This window comes from Talpa occidentalis, unplaced genomic scaffold (genome assembly GCF_014898055.3).
Source record: "Talpa occidentalis isolate TD23 unplaced genomic scaffold, MPIMG_talOcc4v2.1 talOcc4.11, whole genome shotgun sequence".
In the NCBI taxonomy this organism is placed as follows: Eukaryota; Metazoa; Chordata; class Mammalia; order Eulipotyphla; family Talpidae; genus Talpa; species Talpa occidentalis.
The window spans coordinates 75,532,848-75,554,570 of record NW_023601104.1 but is presented as its reverse complement, the minus strand read 5'-3'; the positions used below and the strand labels follow the sequence as shown (position 1 = coordinate 75,554,570).

Genomic DNA, 21,723 nt, shown 5'->3' with positions numbered 1-21,723 from the left:
CTGGTTCCATGCCTCCCCTAGTATACCAGCAGTACTTTTCTCTGTGAGGTAAGACTTAGGTCCGTGATGCTAACTTACAGCGAGAGACTCCAAAAATGGTGATTTCATCAAAGCAATGATTCCACATGGACTGTCACTCAGCCTCTCTGTGACCTCCGGCACCTCAGCATCCCTCAGAGGCCCCGAAGGGAAAACAAAACCTTTCTCTCCAGCCAGGAAAAAATGCCAGCATCAGACTCCCAGGAGCCTGGGTCAGCACTCACACCCTCATCCCTAGATGCTGACTTTCCCAGACCTGGGGTTGAGTTTTAAGTGTCTAATTCCATAGAGACTATTTTCTAATCCGCAGAGCTCTGGGTTGATGGAAACCTACTGGAAACTTCCAGTCCTAAAGGATGTACTCTGTGAAGGGCCCATGAATCTCATTATCTCAGAGTGATGCCCGGTGGTAAATTAGTTAGGTCTGGGGCACCTCACCTGGCCAGGCTCTGGGCTCACTAGGTGCAGAAGGAACAAAGGCAATGCCACAGGCCCTAGCTGGGTTTTGGAATGTCACTGGTTCTGGTGTAACTGGCAGGAGTGCTGTGGTCTTGTGGGCCCAGCCTATTCATTCACCACCACAGGCTTTTTTGCAGCTGGTTGTCAACCTGTTCCAACTGCCTTTTGGCTTGCCCTAATGCAGAACAAATGTCCTGTGGCTTTCTAAAGAGGCAGCATGGTGTAGCAGGAAGAGGTTGCGGCCAGGAGGCGGGGAGGCCTGGACCCCAGCCCTCATCTGCCCAAACAAGCCGTGTCACATTAAGCCAGTGACACTGGCTTAGGGAGAAAAGGAAACACAGGCTTCTTGCAAATCAGGCCAGATCTGCAGCCTCCCAGGACATTTCCTCAGATTCTACCGGCCTTTCCTCCAGTCTCTGCTGGAATGTAGCGGGGGGACTTGAGAGGAGCAGCGGCCAAGACCCTTGTTGCTTTGTGTTGGACTCATGGAGTCACTGATTCCAAGAACTGTTCTGTTTTTTATCATTACTGTCTTTCAGGACTCAGGGGACTTAGGGTACAAATCAGAGCTCCCGCTGTGGAGGGGTCTCTCTGAGGCCGCAGGATTAGCCACTCCACATGCAGATGAGGATCAAGGGGAGAATTTCTACTGGATTCAGGTCCTCAAGTGAGGCTCCTCAGTCCCCTACCTCACTTAGAGGCATCAGTTCCCAGTAGTAGCTTCACCTCAGGTCTGAATACAGATCCAGGAGAAAGATTTGAATTTCTGCTGCACCAAAGGTGAATTACTCTTGGGGCCTCCCTGGTGGTGCAGGGGTTAAGTCTCAGCTCTAACAAGCTATCTCTTGCCATTGCAGCAGAAGTTTGATCCCCAGCCAGGGAGCTAACCCACAAGGCACAGCAGACCTCTCCTGTCTTGCCTGCTGCTCCCCTCAGCAGTGTATTTCAGTAGATCCACCTGTTCTGCTCCCCACTCTGTCCTTGGTGAATCCTCTCACCCCCCACACTCTGGCCTATACCCCAGTGCTTGTATGTATAAATAAATAAAACAAATCTTTAAAAAAAAAAAAGATTTACCTTTGTTCTCAGTTTTCTAAAAGAGAAAGTTTACCCACCAGTCAATTTTTTAATTTTTTGGTATCTCAAAGGAAGCAGTAGACCTCAGCATATTTCACCTTTAAACACTTGAGCAAGCTTATCACTAACTAGAGTTCAAAATTTACTTAAAGTTTTATGTGGGGAGGGGAGGCGTAAAATGTACATATCTTCAGAATATCTTTTTATGACTGCTGATAAAGGCATACACTTGTTTTATCCAAATCCCTATCAAGAAATGGAATATTACTATCACCCCAGAGAGTTCTCTTATTGAGGGACTCTGTCCCTGCCCTATGTCCATATTCTCTGCTGCCTTAATCTGTGTGTTCTGTGCTCCAGGGCACTGAGCTCTTTACTCTCGCTGTTTGCTCAACATGGGCACCTGACTCAAAGGGGGGCGTCCATCCAGGTGTTGGCAGGTGACCTTTAACTTCTATGGCTGGGCTCAGCAAGATAAGCTGGGCCAATCAGAAGCTTTTTCAGGAGGTGGGAAAATGAGAGTTGCTAGTAGGGCAAGGACCACGAGTATGGATCTGGGGCTGGGCCACAGGCCACATGCCAGCAGAAGTACAGAGAAGCCAGGACTAGCGACGAACACAGGGTGTTCATCCACCCAGAAGACACAGCCTCTGTGCGAGGGGCCACATGGTCCCTGAGGGAGGGACAGGATACAGGGCCTCAGTTTCCTTGTTTGCAGCTGCAGTTCCAGGGCATGCCCAGCTTACCTCCCTGAGGGGTGGGCTGCAGGCACGACCCAATTTCCCTGGGAAATGGGAACAATAAGTGACATCAAAATAACAAAGCCAGGCCTCCCTGTTGGAGCAAGGGGTTAAGCACCTCACTGTGAAGCAATCTGCAGCCTCTGGAGTTCAATCCCCAGCCAGCCAGGGAGAAACCCACATGGCGCAGCAGACCTCTCCTGACTCGCCCACGGCTCCCCTCAGCAGTGTATTTCAGTCAGTCTGCCTGTTCTGTTCCCCGTTCTGTCTCTGGTGATTCCTCTCATCCCCCACATCTCTGGCCTGTACCCCAGCTCTTGTATGCATAAATAAATAAATCTTTAAAAAAAATGACAAAGCCAAACCCAACGCTACAGGTTTTAATGCATAATCTCATCTGATCCTCACAGTCTCCTCCAAATAAGCAGACAATTTACTTTGATTTCCCCAGTTTTGCAGTTGAGGGAACGCAGCACAGACACATAATTTACCAAAGTTCATGGTAGGCAGTGGGGCCCGAGCAAGTCCCAGTGTTTTGCTAGATGAGCTGCTAGCATGCTCAGCGGAGGGCCTGGAGCAGGCCTGAGCTGCTCGCATGCTACCTGGAGCAGGCGTCACAAGCTAGCGGTCCGCCTGTAAGGAGCCTCCTTGCTCTGGCTCTGACCATCACCTACCTCAGGCCAGGTGAGGTGAATTACCTGCAAGGGGCAGCCCAGGAGTGGACGGCGGCATGTGGGTGTCCCAGCCACCTGAGATAGCTGCGTGCATCTGTCCTCCAGGCTGGTGAAGAACCCTGGCCTTTAAAAGTGGGGTCATGGCAGGAGAGCCACCGCAGCAGCAGTCAGCTCCAGTGCCTGTCTCCCGGGAGAAGAGCTGACTTCCTGCCCTGGGGAACTGCCGCAGGTATTAGTGTGGGAGACAAGGAAGAGGTCCGGTCCTTTAAGGCCCCCGCCAGCTCTGAGAAGGCAGGATGATTCTAGCCCCAGGAGAGGGTCAGAGAGGCCTTGCTGCAGGGCAGGTGTGAGTGCCCTGAGTCGGGAATCCAATTTTCCAAACCCAAAGGGGCGAGGCTTAGTGGAATCATTCTTCTAGCGGTCCACTTGTAAGGAGCCTCCAATCTCTGGCTCTGACCAGCACCTACCTCAGGCCAGGTGAGGTGAATTACCTGCAAGGGGCAGCCTTGCAGGTGTGGTCTCCCTGCTGTAGGGTTTTCTTTTTTTACACTCTATATTTTTATTCTACTTCATTTTTAAAAACTGTATTACTTGTACTGAGGTTTACTACACTGTACACCATTGTAGGGTAAGGTGAAAAAGTATCAGGCTTTTCTGCCCTCCCGGCATCAGGATAGAAGATGGATCCCTGCGGTCCTGGATGCATGCCTGATGGCGGGCCCCTGGAGTAGGGTGCAGGCATGCGTAAGTGGGGACACCTGGGCTAAGGCTGGGCTTATAAGGGCAGCATCATGGGGACGCCAGTAGAACAGAGAGCAGAACGAACGAAAGAGCAGAGAAGCAGAGACCACCAGAGAAGGCCGGAGAGCCCAGCTAGAGAGAAGACTTGCTGGGGGCTGGGAGGCCTGCCAGCCTCCCGGCACCCCTGCCTGCCGTGTACCTGGTAAATCCCAAATAGAGCCTGAAAGGGCACCGAGGGCTCCAGGACTCCTCCTTTACCCTGTCTGCTCGGATCATAGAAAACCTGCCCTGCGTCCTCCTGCCTTACAACCATTTAGGGAAATAGGCGCACACCTCTTCACATGCACGTCACCACACCACGCCCACCACCAAAGCACCCGGAACCTTCCTCTATAGACCATTGGGCTCCCTCCTCCCTTTGTTCCCCACTCCCAACCTTTCCTTCTGGTAGCTTCAATTCCGTAGTCATATGTCTAGGGTTTGTTTTGGCTTCGTTTAGTCTGTTTCTTTATTTTGTTTCTTTATATTCCACATATGAGTGAAATAATCTGGTATTCCCTTGGTATTTATCCACACCTCTGTCATGATCTGTTCCCTCACTGGACTATAAGCATCTTGAGGACAGAAGCCAGGGAGCCTTGTTCACCTTTGATTCCCTGGCACCTGCACAGTTCTTGATGTATAGCAGGTGTTTAATGAATGGTATTGACAAGAATGATAATGACACAGGGAAGCTGAGAAAGCAGAGGGAGACCACACCGGCTGCCCCTTGCAGGTAATTCACCTCACCTGGCCTGAGGTAGGCCTCTCTGACCCTTTCCTGGGGCTAGAATCATCCTGCCTTCTCAGAGCATTTACTAAGCACAAGCATTCTAAGAGCACTACTTAGACAAATAGTCAAATCCTCCTAAATACCCTGTGATGTAGGTACTGAGGCACAGAGAGGTTAAGTAACTTGGCGAAGGTCACACAGCTAGTAAGTGGTGGAGCTACATTTGAATTCAGGCATTAGATTCCTATGTATTGACCCTACCCTATCTTTCCTACCCTGGAAAAGCTGTCTGGCATATTACACCAAGCTCCTTACCTGCCTGAGTCCAAGAATCAGGACATGTAAGGGGCTGGGTGTGAAACTGGCAAACACACTGACATCCTGGCAACTAAGACGTAGGTGCACGAAGGGCTACACTGTGTGCAAAGCAATGCGGTCATATCAGTAATAGGCAGCCTTCCTCCAATTTGGTCGACATCGCCACAGGCCTATCAGGTGCCAGGCACTGTGTTGGCCCTGGTGCAAACTAGACAGTCAGCTGCCACAGAAGCTGAGTGAAGGGCATTAGTGATCCATCTTTGTGACATGCCTCCTCCTGGCCACACTCCACGTGTACGGCGTCTTTTCTGATATAACCCCTAGGACTGACTACTATCCCCACTGCACAGATGAAGAACACAGAGGCTCAGAGAGTTTAGAGGTCAGGTTATGAGCTCTCTAACACCACATGCTTGCTCCACATGGCAGGCCCCTACAGAAGTGCACAGCACAGCAGCCTCTCCTCTCCCGGCTGTGCATTCCCGCAGAGAGCAGAAAAGAACACACGGCCAAGATCATTTCCAAGACTGATAAGTGTGAGAAGGCAATAAAGCAGGGTAAGGGGCTGGAGAGAGGAGCCAGTTGGGGTGGGGCGGTGGGGCACTCAGCAGTGGGGCAAACCTGTGCAAATGGCCCAAGGGGGGCAACTTGAGCGGAGGGGAGGAAAGTAGGGTGGTGTGGCTGGGACACAGTGAAGCTCGGTAGAGAGGGAATTTGACCCCGGGTCTGGCAGACTCCAGCCCAACGCCTGTATCAATGCAGGCAGTGTACAAAGGAAATACACAAGGAACCACCCTTCAAGGTAAGAGACCAGAGCAGCTTCCCAGCTGCTCACTAGGCAGCTTGAGTTGTCTGCATGCAAAGAAAAAAAAAGCAGCTCGGGCAGACATAATCCTTGTCAACTCTGATGTCTCTCCAGAGGTCCTCTGGGGCGAACCCCACCATGTAATTTATGAAAATTAATCATCTAACACTTGGTCTTTGAAGTGCTCTCTGTATGCATGTGCACACTAGCAGGAAGTAATTCCAGAATGAGTATCATTCCTCTAATGACCATCACAGTGGCTTGGGGCTTAGACAGGCCCTGGGGACAAGCTCAGCTCCCACCCAGCACCTCACACTTGGGCAGAGGACTGTGTCTGGAGTGATGGGGACTGTGCCGGGCTCTCCAGGCCTGTGAAATGTCAGATGTCAGGAATGCCAAACCTTGTGTCCTGGAGAAAAGTGAGAGTGATGTCAGCGTTCTGGAGCCAGCCACTTCTCCCCTCGGTCACGACAGCACATGCACTCAGCCTAAGAGATGGAGGCTGGGCTGCTCTCGGGACCACACAGCCCTGCTGGCAACAAAAGAGATTTCCACTGCCCCGGAGCTCTTAGAGCATGGCCAGGTGGCAAGCAGAGAGCAGAGGAGCGCTGGGTCCACCAGCTTTGGTCTGGCTCCCCTTTCCCTCTCATCCTTTCCTCCTTCCTATCCAGGGGTTCAGCGGCTGCTTCAAGTGGGACCTCACAAACCTAACAAGGTCTGGAACTGAACTGGATTCCCCTCACAGCAGAGGGGAATCTTCTGTGTGGTGAGGAGTCCAGGCACCTCCTTTACACACCAGCGCGGTAACTGTTGGCTGCGACATCAAACAACTTCCCTGCTCTCTGAGCCTCGGTTTCTTCACTGGACAGTGGAGACATTGATAGTCCCTCATGCAGAGTCAAATCAGAGAATGTCTGCCAAGCTCTTCACCCTAGCCCGGCACAAAGTAGGCTGTAGGTTCAACCATCACAGAGTCACTGAGTGCTATCGCATGCCAGGACTTACGGAGGTCAAAGTGGAACAGCCAAGGAAAGCAATTACATAGCGCGTCTGGGCTGAGCGGCACAGGCAGGGTTTTCATTGGCCATGAACAGCCCAAGCTGATATTTTTGGGCTGCATTTGGGTGACTGATGCTGGACATGCCACCCCTTTCCCTTAGAGTTATGACGATCAGTGGCAACTTTTGGCAATGGTTGTGGGCAGTCAATTGGGGGAGGGCTACCTAAGGGCAGTGTCCTCAGTTTCTGCCTCAAGAGAAGGGAAGGGAGGTGAAGGGAGGTGAAGGGAGGTGAAAGGAGGTGAAGGGAGGTGAAGGGAGGTGAAGGGAGGTGAAGGGAGGGTGAGGCTTCTCCCAGGACTGATGAAAGCCAGGCCCTCTCAGGGAGCCCTACAGTCTGGAGATAAAGAGCTTTGGTTTCGGGGGTCCCTCTTCCCCCACCTCCTGCTATGGGCCTTGGGTGAGTTATTCAGCCCCCTGGAGCTTCATTCAGCCAACCATCCACTGCATACTCACTAGGGGCAGGCACTGTGCTGGGTGCTTGGCTCCCTTTTCTGGTAAAATTAAGGAGAGCAGTTCCTCAAAATACTAAAAATGGAATTAACATATGACCTGTCATTCCACTTCTGATATACACACATACCAATTGAAAGCAGGATTGCAAACAGATACTTGTTTCATCCATTTTCACAGCCGCACTATTTGCAGTAGCCAAAAGCTGGGAGAAGCAACTTAAGTGTTCATCAACGAATGAATGGCTAAAAATCTGGTGTGTATATACAATGGAATATTAACCAGCTTGTAAAGGAAGGAAATTCTGACAGGACAGTTGCTATAAGGATGAATCTTGAGGACATGATTCTAAGTGACATGATCTAGCCATAAAAACATAAATGCTGCGTGATTCTACTTAAATGAGTCTCAGACTAGGCAGTTATATAGACAAAAAGTACAACAGTGGTTTCCAAGGACTAGGGGAAGGAGAGGAGGGGGAGCTGGCATTTAATGGGTTCAGAGTTTTAGTTTGGGAAGATGAAAAAGTTCTGGAGGTGGTTGGTCGTGGTGGTTGCAGGGCGATGTGAATGGCCTAATACCACCGAGTCTGCTTAAAAATGGTTGATGCAGTAGAGTGTTACGTGAATTTTATCACAATTTAAATAATCAGAAGAGCTAATCAACTTTAGGCATCAACGCCACTATTATTTCTGTTAGGTGGGGAAGGTGGCGCTCCTGGGAGAATGAATGGATCATTCCGGGCAGGGTTCTCGGTACTCAGTGTGCTCTGGAACCGAACAAACATCGGGCTCAGGGGGAAACAGCAGTGTTTTCCTCTCATTCTTGCCCTAGTCCTGCTCTGTTTCAGGCTATGACCTTATGAAACAACTTGGAATTGAGGTACCACACCGAGCTTTTGCTCAGGACATACCTCCTGCCCAATGTTCTTTCTTTCTATGTCCAACCAGGATGTTCTCACCTTCAGGGACTCCAGGGACTCTTTCATCCCTCAGCAAAGGCAACCAAGACTTCACTATTCTCAGCACTTCACCCTATGATGGCACCCACACCCTTCCCCACCATCACCAGCTCCCTTATAAGCCCAAAGAACCAGGTCCTATTCGCACTTGCACTCCAGATTCTAGCTTTGTGTCTGTCACATATTTTAAAATAAGTGTTTTCTGAGTAGAGAGGTACATGACTGTTATAGAACTCACTCCTCACGGACACTGTTCTGAGAGGTTTACGAGCACTCACAGTAACAACTCTTAAAGGGACTTGGTATCCAAGGATGGGACTCACCTCAGAGGGACTCACCTCAGGTGAAAAATGTAAGGGGGCACCAAACCCCTCAGGAACCGGGATAGATATTTTGATGGAACATTAAGATATTTATATTACCATTACAATAATCTTATGTTATTTTAATGATTTTTCATTAAATATCAATGCAAAAAGCCTAGAATGAACAAAATATTAAATTTTTAAATTAAAAAAAGGATCTGCACTTAGACCTCTCATCAGACTCCCCTCAGCCTAATCCCAGCCCTATCAGATTCTGTCTTTAATTAATTGTTTAACAGTTTGTTTGACAACTCCATTTCCAGCTATTTATCTAAGGGATGACTCAAAACATTGTGTGCAGATTTACCTACCAGGATGCTCATTGCTGTGTTCTTTATAAAAGTGAAAACCTAGAAAACATTTGATTGAATCATGTGAACTGCCAATATTTGATCATTTTTGACAAAAAAAAATCATATTGTTCAAACTAATCTAAATGTACAGCGTTTGCAAACTGTGATTATGTAATCTATGAAACATTCACTCAATGAAATATTAGACAGTCATTAAATATGACTTTGGAAGAAGACAAGACAGAAAGCTGTTCATGATATAATACTAACTGAAAAAGCAAGTTACAAAACTATATACAACCTATGATTTCATTTTTTTAAAAAAGTAACCAAAAATCTGAATGTTAATAGTGGTAAACCCCAATGGTAATATTTAGATTTGGGGTGATTTTCATTTCCCTCTTTTTGGCTTCCTGTCTTTTGTGTATTAAGCATGTACTATGTCTAAAAGGAGAGAAAAGAATAATAAAGAAAAATCTGGGCCTCTTTGGTGGTGCAGGGGTTAAAGTCTCAGCTCTATCAAGCTATTGACAGCCACTGTGGCCTGAGTTTGATTGCTGGGCAGGGAGCTAACCCACATGGCGCAGCAGACCTCTCCTGTCTCACCCACTGCTCCCCTCAGCAGTGTATTTCAGTAGATCTGCCTGTTCTGCTCCCCACTCTGTCTCTGGTGAAGTCTCTCAAACTACCCCACCCCTACCCCCGTACCTCTGGCCTATACCCCAGTTCTTGTATGCATAAGTAAATAAAAATAAATCTTAAAAAAAAAAAGAAAAGAAAAATCTCCTTGTCTTTGATCTCATACCTTTCTACTAAAAGCCTGTCCTCTCCTCAACCCAGTAAGCTGGCTCTGGGCTTACCTGCAAGTAAGTGAAGGGGCTATTGAGGTGTTCTGGACAGGATGGGCCACTAGAAGTCTGCACAATGTTTGCAGGTCTTGTCACATCTCCTTAGTTAGGGTTGTGGGCCATTAGGATGACCGATTTCCCCTCTGCTATTCTGCCTCAATGCAAGCTTTATCCCTGTTTCTTCAGGCTGCCAGTGTATTAAAACTACAGTGTATCAAGTCTACAAAGTGGAGAAAAATAACTCAAGCAAGACACTTCATCAGCACAGGATCAGTGAGCAGAAGGCACATATTCTATGATTCCTTCCTTGCCCTTCACAGACATGGCTAATCGATGGCTCTTTCCCACACAGCCTGGATGCTGCTTCAGAATCCTTTAACCGCCTGCTCCAGGCTGCCACTTCCACAGGTTCTGAGCTGGCAGTAGAGTTGAGCCCTATTTGTCATTCTGGCTCTAACAGGACAAAGATGAAATGCCAAAAGCAACAGACTGGAACTAATCCCTCTTCTTTCCAAGGGAGTAAAGTCTCCCCACCTCCACTGCTCCTACCCCTCCTTCAAAACCCATTTTCATCACGGTCAGAGCTTAGAAGGGATTTTAGAAAGAGAAGATGCTATAAGAAAACATTGCCCTTGGTTTTAATGATGGTATGAGGGTTAGGACCCATGCTGGGAGGTGGCCCAAGACCACAGATGATAGTGAATTAGGAACAAATGACCGAGCGACAACAGGTCCAGAAAAGACTCACTCTGCAGTCAAGGTAAACTAGGAACTAGCCATATTCTTTATATATAGCCCTCCCTTGACAGCCTCCTAGTACTTTAGAGAAGAGTCATGAACACATGTAAAGAACAGCTATCCAGGGCCTCCCGGGAGGCGCAGCGGTTGAGCGCTGGGTTGCGAAGCTGCCCGCAGCCTCTGCAGCGCCGGTTCGATCCCCGGCTGCTCCCCGGCCACCGGAGGAGGGTCCCACATGGCGCGCAGACCTCTCCTGCCGCCCACTGCTCCCCTCAGCAGTGTACCTCGGTCCTTCTGCCTGCTCTGCCCCCCGCTCTGGCTCTGGTAAATTCTCTCACCCTCCCTCGCTTCTGACTGTACCCAGTGCTTGTATAAATAAATAAATAAATCTTTAATAAATAAATAAATAAATAAATCTTTTAAAAAAAAAAAAAAGAACAGCTATCCAGGGCCTCCCCTGGTGGCGCAGGCGGTTGAGCGCCATGCTGTGAAGCTGTCCACAGCCTCTTCAGTGCTGGTTCAATCTCGGCCAGCAGGTGAGGGTCCCACATGGCGCGGCCGACCTCTCCTATCACACCCGCTGCTCCCTTCAGCAGTGTATTTCGCCAGTCTGCCTGTTCTGTTCCCTACTCTGTCTCTGGTGAATCCTCTCACCCTCCCACGCACTTGGCCTGTACCCTAGTTCTTGTATAAATAAATAAATAAATCTTAAAAAAAAAAAAAGAACAGCTCTCCAATGGAAATAGAGTGAAAGCCACATATATAATTCAAAACTTTCTAGAAGCTGCATAAAAAAGAAAAAGCAAATAGCAAAATTAACTTTAACAGTATATTTTGTTATTTTATTCAGTCTAACATATCCAAATGTTATAATTTCAACATATAATCAATATAAAAGATATCAGTGAAGTTTTTTATTGGTGTGTGTGTGGTTTTGGGGTTTTTTTTGGTACTAAGTCTTTGAAATCCAGAGTGTATTTTATAGGTAGAGCACACTTCTATTTACAGGCTAAATCTTCCCCAGAAATACTTGTTCTATATTGAGATTTCATAAAATTTTCTGTTGAAGACATAAGATTCCACATATTGAAATTCTTCTAAACACTCCTAAAAGTTTTCCAATAACTGAAATGAGGGTCTGCTTTTAAATTTAAATCAATTTAAATTAAATTAAGTTAAAAATTTAGTTCCTCTGTTGCACTGGCCACATGCCAAGCACTCAATAGCTGCATGGAGCTGGTGACTACCATATTGGCCAGTACAGGTATGTACCAATTGGGGCTCTTCCTACCTCTGTCAGATTCCAGCTTCCCATCAGAGACCCTGTGACTGTCCAGGCTTGTCTAGTGACCTACTATCTGTCTCCTCCAAAGACTCTTGCCTGGACACAAGTCAGTTTTCGGGCTAGCCACCCTGACATGGTTCCAAGCCTAGCTTCAACCACAGAGATGTGGTTCAGGGACCCCACTTGACTGGAAGGACTGTTTGGTGATGCTGCTGTGTTTCTTGCTGTGCAAAGAACCCCATGGACTAGCAATCTTGACTTGTGTCCAGGAGGGACTGAATTTCTTTTGGTGTTTTGAGAGAAGTCCCTTATCATTTTCATAGCCCCATTTTCGTAGCACTAAGACTGTTCTAAAACATCACCTACCACAGGCACCCTCTGTTCCCAAACACCGTTCATTACCTCCTCTGGTTCCTGTAGTGTGTCTGCTCTGTCCCTTAGGTGGTTCCCTTTCTTCCTCTGGTCTCTTGACATGATGAACTATTTGGGGGCTGGATCTCAAACCTACCACCTCACTTCTTCAAGGCACCAACACCAAGGTAGACATCATTAACTGGTCATAGTTCTTTCTCTCTGAGCCTCAGTTTCCCCCACTCTCTCCATCCTCCCAACCCCATGAGTGATTTAGAGGGAGGAAAAGATGACTTCTAATCAAAGAATCTGGTCACAGGTTTGTGAAGTACCAGAGATAGCCCCCTTGGAACTGACCACAGACTTAACAACTTTGAAAGGTGCAGCAGAAAGGGACCCCACCCTGTGGCACTCCAAGGCCAGACCTCCTTGAAATGAATGACCCTGAAACATCATCAGCTAACAATTTAGTTAAGGAAGCTAAGTGCCAAAGCTGCTGTGAGAAAATAAAGGGGTGACAATCTTAACCCAGAAAAGCATCTAAAAGGGAAAGACTGACTAGGGTCTAGAATCGAGTCTGTGTGACCTAAACTCCAAATACAGACCACTGTTGCTTGCCAGTAATGCATGCGGCCATATTATACCAGTCACCTGGGTACTAGAAAGCATCTCAAACATAGGTGGATATAGCCCCAGGTGGAGCTGTATTTCTCCTGAGAGCAGCCCCTTTCATCCATCACCTGCCTGAGAAAAAGCTGTGTGGTGTCCTTGATACTGCACCAGGTGTAGGGGTCCACCTGTATCTGACGGAAAGCCCTGGATGCTTCCTCCTGAAGGAACCTGAAACTTGGGACAGGAATGGGCAAGAATTCCAAGTTTCTACATCACCAGAAAACATTCTCTCCAGAGTCCTAAATACATCCAAAGAGAACACCATGAACCAGATGAGGAAACAAAGGAGGACCTGATCAGGTACCACCTTACAGAGGAATTCTCCTTTTCATACAAAACTCTCCCACTGGAGACAGCGCCCTCCCCAGCTGCCCTCCCCAGCCTGCCCTCCCCCACTACTTCAACAAGGACTCCATTATCTCTTCAGGCACCAACACCTCTGTTCCTCCTCACCAGCCTCACCCCCCAAAACACACACACACACATGTGCACACAGGCACACACACACACACACACAAACCTCCTCCTTGATCTCACTTTATAAGGAAGTCAAGCATTCCAGTCACAGAGTATATTTCAAAAATGTTTGTGTATCTCTTTAAGAACCAACACTTACTAATACATTTGACCATATTGCTGGAAAATTTTCTGAAATGAATGACATGGTCCCCGACTTACCAAGCCTGTACACTGAATGTTAATTTATCACTTCCTGATGACTCAAGGACATGTTACTGAGTCTGTCTTTACCAGGCCCTGTGAGACCTAATGATCTGATCTTCCACCTTGGGCCATTTCTACCCTTGCTTAGGCTGCCCCAGTCAAGTGCACCAAGCACACACCCTGGTCTTGGCTGTCTGGAACACTCTCCCCCTTTGTCTGCATGGCTCGCTCTTCATATTCATGCACAGCTCTAATACCATCTTATCCAGAGGCCTTTCCTGGCCAACTGCTCATCTTTCTGTCCCCTTTTGCTGCTTTCTTTCATTTTCATAGTATTTGCCACCACTTAACACATTGTATGCTTGTTTATTTATGCTCTGTCTCCCCCCCACTAGAGTGTGATCTCCTTGAAAGGCAGGGATTTTATCTATTTTGTTATCTCCAGTCTATTTCAGGGGCTCAGTAAATCATTGCCAAGTAAATGAACAAGTGACCAGCCTGCGCCCACTCCAGATGCTGGAGTGTCTGATGGTGGACTTCGCACATCTCCACAACCTGGGAAGAGCAAAGCGAAGCTACAGAGACTCCTGAGAATTCCTCTGTACAGTGTCTCCCTGGGGGAGACATACAACCAGGCTGGAGCAACCAGACTCCAGCCTCACATGGCCCTTCCTGGTTTGTCCTTCGCTATCTACTGTGAGTTCTCAGTGTGTCAGCAGCTCCCAGCAGTTCCCTCATCTTGCTTCTTCTAATCTGCTGTATTTGTGACCTACAAAAAGCTGAAGGTTGCCTGGGGATGACCAACTTCCTGAACTCCTTAAACTTATTATTATCACAATGTTAATTTCAAGCTTGTGGTCTAAAAGCAATTCCATGGCTGTCTTCTGAGGAAAGTTCAAGGGTTTGTGACTCTGGATTCTCTGCTCAGGAGTCTCTGAAGCTTTGCTTTGCTCTTCCCAGGTTGTGGAGATGTGCAAAGTCCACCATCAGACACTCCAGCATCTGTGTCTATGTGCACACCAGGCACTGCACTTCCGTAGGCCTCCAAGTCACAGAAGGGGAGCGGCATGGCTCCAACAGACAGTGTGTCCAGAGAAGAGTATGGGCAATGGGTAGGTCCTGTTTATTCCTTATGAGAATTTAAAGTTTTCTCTCTCTACTGAACACAGTGGTTGAGGTCTTTGTATACCTCATCCTCTGGCCTTATTCTCTCCTTGGTTCAAGTACTATTAGACCTTGAGTTCTGGCTTGGGGTCACCTCACTTTTGCCTGAGCAATTCAACAAAGAGAAGGGCGGTTTGAGCTGAGAGGGACCTCAGAGACCCTATAGTTCAGCTCTCATCTGACAGAAGAGGAAACTAAGACTCAGAGTAGAAGTGATTCACCTAAGGAAACACCTAGAAACAGGGCCACTTGGCCTTCATCTCCTCACAGCCTCATGACTGGCAGCTGATGTCTGTTCCTACCCGCACCATTCTTCCCAACTAGGGTCCCTGCCAGTCCCACAGAGGCAGGTGTCACAGCCCTAAGTATGTCAAGAGATGTCACCATCTCTGAACTCTGAGACCTTGATCTACCCTGGGCCACATGTCACCAGGCAGAAGACTAGAAAGAGGCACTGCTGCCCTTAGGCTAAAACTTGAAGTCACCTAAGGGGTTCAGAAAAGTAAGAAGGTTAGGAGCAAACCTGCCTCCAGGTGGACCCAAATGTGTCCTCAGCAGTATCTTGCTTACAGAGCATAATCCAAACGTTTTTCCATGTGTCCCTCTTGTCCCCAGATGTACCCTGTCTGCCACTCCTACTTGGTCTGGTCATGAAAGTCCTCAATAGTCATGCGGTCTTTAGCCAGATACCCTTAAAGGGGGTGGCTGAAATTCAGGCTGTGGGGGAGACCAGGAGCCTAGGTTTCAGCCAATACCACAATACACAGTTCATGTGTATTGTCAGCTGCTGCTGCCCTGGAAAACAATGGGTGGGGCCCAGGAGGACAGGACAGGCCCCCTTAATCTCCCCATGCAGGGTCAGGAAATAGACAGGAAATTGGGACGGTGGGAGGGGCCTCGGCAGGCAGGAGGACCTTGGTGGGCTCAGTCCTAGGGAGCAGGGAAGATGCTAAAAAGCAGCTCTTCCTCTTCTGCCTCTTTGCTCTGTCCAGTCTTGTTCTCTCTCCTTTCCTGCTTGGCAGCCCCAAAGGATCAGCAAGGGATGGCTCAGAGATATGATAGTTACACGTTTCTTTTAGCCACCTCTTCCCAGGTCTCAGTGGCAGCCAGCCCAGCTTCCCAAGGTGCCAGGTCTCTTGTGGTGCAATAATTGAACCCCGAGTCAAGCTTCGTTACAGAGCTGCCCGACTTCTTAAGAGACAACGAGGCTTTTTTCTCCCAGTCCCCGCTGCTGTTGGAAAGAGGTGCTGACCTGTTGACAGGGGGTGTGAAGAAAACACATATCAGGGTTCAGAAGTGTGAGACAAGGTTAAGAAGTCGACACCTTCATTGAGGAATCAAGAGTGACTTTACTCAGTCACTGAAGTGTTTTAAAAATAATTATCCTGATTGTCTTTAGCATTATCATATTAATAGAAGCTTATGTTGGAAAAGAGACAAACTATGGAAGGGGGATTATCCAAAATCCTACTTTCCTTACAGGTAACACTTTGTTCTAGATGGTGTTTGCATTTTTCTCCTAGCAAGTGCTTATGGATTGAATGCAAAGCGAGGCGCTGGGCCAGGGCTCCAGGGAAGACACACCACAGCACCAGCTCGGGTCTTGCCCAGGAGATGCTTTCAGGGAAAGCAGAGCTGGGGTTGCAGAGACAGCAACACTTCACTTGAAAGGTGCCAGTTGCCAGATCATGAGTAAATCACCAAATCTCTCCAAACCTCAATTTACACCTCTACTAGCTGGACCTAACAATAGGATCTAGTTTGTTAGGTTGTGGAGAGGATTCAAAAGAGTGAAAGTTTGTAAAACACTTTACAAGGCAATGAAGGAAGTCACCCAAAAATGTCACGCGAAGGTGACAGATGACGGAGGTTGCTTGGTGCAGCTCAAAGACCAAGCTTTCAGAACAGAGACCAAGCCACTGGAAGCCATTTCAAGAAGGGGCTGTCAGCCATCTATGACTGTCCTGCACCCTCGTCTGACCTGTGATCAGACTCACTGCTCAAGTAAATTATTACTTGACTTGTGCCTGAAAGCTCTGCTCCCCTGATCCTTTTGGAAGCCTTAGGTCTCCCGTCTGTTTGGCCTCCTTGTGTCTGTGCCCCACTGTTCATGGGGAAGGTGTGTCAGGTCTCCCTGGGAAGCAGACAGCAGATAAATCTTCAATCTTCTAACTTAATGAACTGCTCGGCTACAGGCTCACCTCTGACTTCCAATTTAGTAAGACTGTCCTCGGGGCAATCTGGCCCAGTCTTGCCTATCAGCGCCCCCTCTACATTGGCTTCAATGGCACTTCTAGACCCAAGAGCATCCTCTGTTCACAGGCAACAAACAGCACCTAAAAGGAGAGTCAGGCCAAAGCCCTTGGGGCAGCCAGTGGGGAAACTGGCACAGAGCTAAAGGGCCCATCAGGAAATGAGCAGCACCCTAAAACTAACCCTGTGCCACTGGGCCTTAAGCCTCCAAGGAAGGTGGGCTGTTGGGGCCCTTACCAGTCTTGGTGACTCTGAGCTGTGCCCAAGTCCAAGTGACAGGCCTCAACATGACACGCGAGGGGATCCAGGTCATGGAAATCAACCCTTTCAATCTGAACATTTTGGCAAAGAGAATTGCAGGTGTTTGTTTCTCCTGCCCCCGCCCTCTTTCTTGTGTGTGGCACCTAGACAAATAGAAAATCATTTTCCAGATAAACTAAATAAAATGAAAATCAACGTTTGGATTGTAAGACCAGTTAGTGGTTACCAGAAGGGAAAGGGGTAGGTAGGAAGGTAAATCAGGACACAGGAGAAAATGGCACGGTGAGGGGTAAAATCAGACATGTAACAAGCTGTTTAACTTAACCTGGTTTGCACACATGCCCACGGTCCATGGCGCACACCTGAAACTTACATAATGTTGCAGCCACAAAAAGGGAAATCGCTGTCTGTCATTTAGGCAAATCATATCCCGCAGTCTTAAAATGCACATAATACAAGTAAAATATAAGCTCATCCAGATCTGACTGAAATCTACTCTCAGAAAACAGTTCCAGAACAGCCATCAGCTGTGTTCTCTTCTGCTGGGTAAGCAGGACCCTTGTGAGGGTCACGCAGGACCTTCTCCTGACTGGCAAGTCCCTCTCAAGCAACAAACCACACACTATCCTTCAGGAGAGCTCCTGTAAGGCCACTGACCTGCTTCTAGAAATGAAGTTAATGTTTGTCTAAGGATAAGCCCTACAAATAATTTAACCATAATAGAAGTAAAGTCCAGAGAGGTTAAGTATTTTATGCATGGTCACTCAGAAGTATCCCAGAGGGTAAGAAACTCTGGTTTATGAAAATGCTGGCCTAAAATTTTCATGGTTCCAAATAGGAGACGTGTCACAATGAGAATATCTCATTTGTGGATAGTCTTTTAAAAAATGTCTGTAAGGTGAAATTCTCTGTCTTTCTGTCTAACACCTTAACATCCCACCAGCGCCTGTCAGAGAATTAGCATATGGAAAACCTGACACCAAACCAATCACAAAAGTTCTTCCCGCTGCCAGAGCCAGTGAGCCAGCGTGCATCAATGTAGACAGAAGTGGATGTACTCAAATCCACTGCCTTCCCTTCAAAGCACAGCCTGGAAAGATTACAAACCCTGCCACATTGTAAGCAATTATATAGGGAGGGAGTCAGTACCTCCCTTTAGTTTTACAGATTCCATAATAAAATTATTCCCATCAAAATTTGTAACACATGGACTGACAGCAGGACAGAATATTAAAAATCAGGACCTGTCTGAGAAATCCGGGCCCTACGGTTGCCATGCCGACACCCCACAATGCCAAACAAGCGATTCCAAGGTCCAGAAACAACTTGGCTTGCTTCGAATAGGCCAGACATTGGGAAGGCAGGCTGCCTCCAGGCCCGGCTCTTATGCAGACCCTCCCTTTCCCAGCTCAGCTCTCTGATTCCCCAGGGGAGTGATGATGACGCTTGTCTGAATTTTCTCAGCCTCTGTCAGCATGGCTGGCCACATCATTCTCTAAGAATCTGAAAATCCACATGCAGCATCCTGGCCCAACTAAACAGTGATATTTTAGAATGACCAAGAGGTGGGTGAGAGGTAAACCACAGATTTCAAGGAGAAAGTAAACCCTTAGCTGCATCTGGCCCTTGTAAGTTGAACAAAGGTTTCAGCTCATGGAGATATAGTCAAATTGGAGCTGCTCCGAGACATGGGCAAAAATCTGACTTCACTCATCTTGTAAGTACTTACTAAGTCTTGCTGTGTGCATCAATGTAAGGTGGAAAGAAGCTTCTAGCACAGTCCCTGTGTGGTAGCTTACATTTAGCTGAACAGACAGGGCAGATGACTGAGAATCCCACTGATGTGAAATACCTCGAATATAAGAATACGGCGTATGGTGTCCAAGGCACTGTGTAACTGGGGACCAGTACCTACAAACAGACACCCCAGGGCTAATAATAACAGAGATGAATAGCTGTGCCGTGTGGCCCGAGAAGGCGCTGAGAACTTCCTCTCCCCCCACTTTCTTCAACTCCACTCTGGCTCCCAGAGATGTGCCTGATATTCCTGTACATTTCAAACTGAGCTACCTGTTCACAGCCCTTTTCTAATCTATAGCAAGTCAAACGCCATAGGAACAAGGAGAGAACGAGGATGCTCCCAGGAGCTCCCTCATGACCTCCAATTTCTGTCCCTCCACATCTCGCCTCCAGCAGTGCCCTCCCCCACACCAGCTTGGGGGTTCTCAGTCAGGTGGCTTCTGGGTCAACCTCTGAGAAGCAGGAGAGAGGCCCTCCAACAAGGTCACGACTGTGAGACCCAAACACCACTGGGAGCAGCATCTCCCCTGTGTTACTCCCCTTGCATACAACACTTCTCCAGTTCTCCCTCCAGGCCAGACCCTCCTCCCATCACTACAACCACAGAGAAGGACAGAACATCTGGTCTGCCTGCCTCTCCCCTGGGGGCTCAGCCTGCCCAACCTGAGGTGGGGCTGGCCTCTCAGGGTGTGAGAAGGGAGCAGCGGGATGTCTTCACAGTGTGGAGGCTACCTGGGGTCTGGGGCTACTCCTGGATCTGCCCGTTCCCACTCCACTCTGTCAGTCCACCCAGATCCCCACATTCTGGGGTCTTTACAAGGGATGCTTTTATTTCATCAGCTTTTCTGTCCTAACATCCAGGACCTGCTTTGAAAACAGTCTTAGTGACAGGGATCATCAGCCCAGAAAGGAGCACCCAACCTATTTGGGTTTGCTCCCAAGAGAGTTCAAGCAGACAGAGATGTGGGAATTGGGAGAGGAAGACTGGGGGACACCCACAAACCCCAAGGTCCCCTCAGGCCAAACTGGGAAACATGGATGCTTTGTAAGGGATTTTTACTTCTTTCTGGGTGGCACAAACAAAACAGGGAATCTGATGCAGGACAGGACTATGAGAGTGCTTCCACGCCGATACCCTGTCCATCACCCCCCCACACACACACACATACACACACATTTCTGGGGCTCAGCTACCTTTGCACAAATATCTCAGATTCTACTCCTGGCCCTGCACTGCCTCTCCCCCGCTTCCAACCTCAAGGAGCCCCTAGCCACTTCCTCCCCAGACCTAGATCTTTTCACTATAGAATGGCCACCCTCTGCTCTCCTCCACCCAGGGCAGCGCACTTCGCTCTCTCCTCCTGGTCCCCCTCAGGCTAAGATGCCCCAGCCCAGCCGCTCATCCCGAGGGTTGCCGAAGGCGCTCGCCTACCTCCCGCCCCCGTTGGAAGAACGTGCCCGTCGGAAGAACGCGCCGCCGGAGCGCGCTTCGCCGCGGGTCCCAAAGCCTCCCGCCTCAACAGGTGCCCCGGCTACAAGCTGTCACCCGGGGCCCGGGCGGAGGCGGCGACAGGAACGCCCCCTGCAGGGCAGCGGGGGTTGCGCATCCCCAACCCTGGTCCCAGGAGCGCCGAGGGGCCCCAGCAGCTCGGCCGAGGCCCCAGTCGAGCAACGTCGCCTTTGTTTCCCCGCTGGCTTTGACGGCGCTGACCCAGTGAAAGGGGATCTTCGCGCCCGGGCAGACAGTGCGCGCTCAGGAGTGGCGATAAACTCTAGTGTTGGGGTGAGGGGCTTGTACAGAGCAAGACCTTTTCCCGATCCAGAGAACCCGGGGTGGGGGTGTTAGTGGGGAGTCCTCCGTGCCAAAGAAGCAGTTTCCAGTTGGCGCGGGCTGGGAAGAGTGTTCAAAGTCCGGCACAGCTCCTAAGGAACTCTGCCTTCCCCAGAGCCCCCACTTGAAGTCCTTTGCCCCCAGGAGGCTGGCAAAGGGGTGCGTGTGGTCACCAGGCGCTCCGCTGCACGCGGTTCCCACCGCCCGCTAGCTGCGCGCAGAGGCCGGCCCCCTTCCTCAGCGGGCTGGGCGCGGGCAGCCCCCGGCCCCCGGCCCCCGGCCCCCGGCCCCGAGGCGCAGTGCCGACGGAGCCGCCACGTTCCCAGCCGCGCGCGCACGCCGGGCCCACCAAACTTGCAGCACTTTCTCCCAGCCCCCACCCCCTGTCACCCCACCTCCCAAGCGAGTGCCTTAGCCCTGCCGGCCCGGCAGAGGTTACCATAACAACGGGCAGGAATGCTCCGACACATACAAAGCCGGCGGGGAGCGGCGGGCGCACAGCCCCCGGCCGGGCCCGGCGCCCTCCGGAGCCGTGCGGGGCCGGGATGCGCGCCGCGGCTCTCGGGCCGGCTGCCCGGCGCGCAGGGCACACTCACAATGAGCGGGATGGTGCGGTCCTCGCGGAGCGGCTCCGGCCTCCCGCCGGCCCTCTGCGCGCCGCGGCCGCCGGAGGATGCTGCGTGGGCTCGGTTGTCCTGCCATAAGTAGTAGAAAGTGCCCAGGATCCAGGCTACAGTCAGGATGGCGATGGCGTTGGCGCGGATCTTCCTCATGGTGGGCGGGCGGGCGCCCCGGCTGGGGGCCCGGGCCGGCGAGGTCTCGGGGCCGGGGCGGGGGCGCTCGCAGCCCCAGCTGTTTGTTTTCGCTCGCGCCCGGCTGCTCAGTCCTGCAGAGCAGAACAGGAGAGAGGTGGGGGGCGGGGGGGTGATAGGGAGAGACAGGAGCCCCGAGCGATCCTCACGGTCCTAATGCCCTTCAGCCCCGAGCGCGCGCGTCCCCGGGCGCCCATTCATTCGCGCGCAGAGCCCGCCCCGCGCTCCAGCCCCCGCGGCCGCCGGGCCGCTGCGCACCGGGAGAGGCGCCCGGCGGGTGCGGGGCGACG

The 21,723-nt window shown here is 49.9% G+C and overlaps 1 protein-coding gene across 1 annotated transcript in view; it reads right to left on the bottom strand.

The window, feature by feature from the left end:
* GALNT16 (polypeptide N-acetylgalactosaminyltransferase 16) overlaps positions 1-21,488 on the bottom strand; it is an 83,647-nt gene extending 62,159 nt beyond the window's left edge. The window contains exon 1 of the mRNA XM_037503567.1: positions 21,218-21,488. Within this exon, the coding sequence (XP_037359464.1) occupies positions 21,218-21,394 (177 nt within the window). The 5' untranslated portion in view covers positions 21,395-21,488. The remainder of the gene's footprint in view (positions 1-21,217) is intronic.
* Positions 21,489-21,723: the final 235 nt, after the last annotated feature.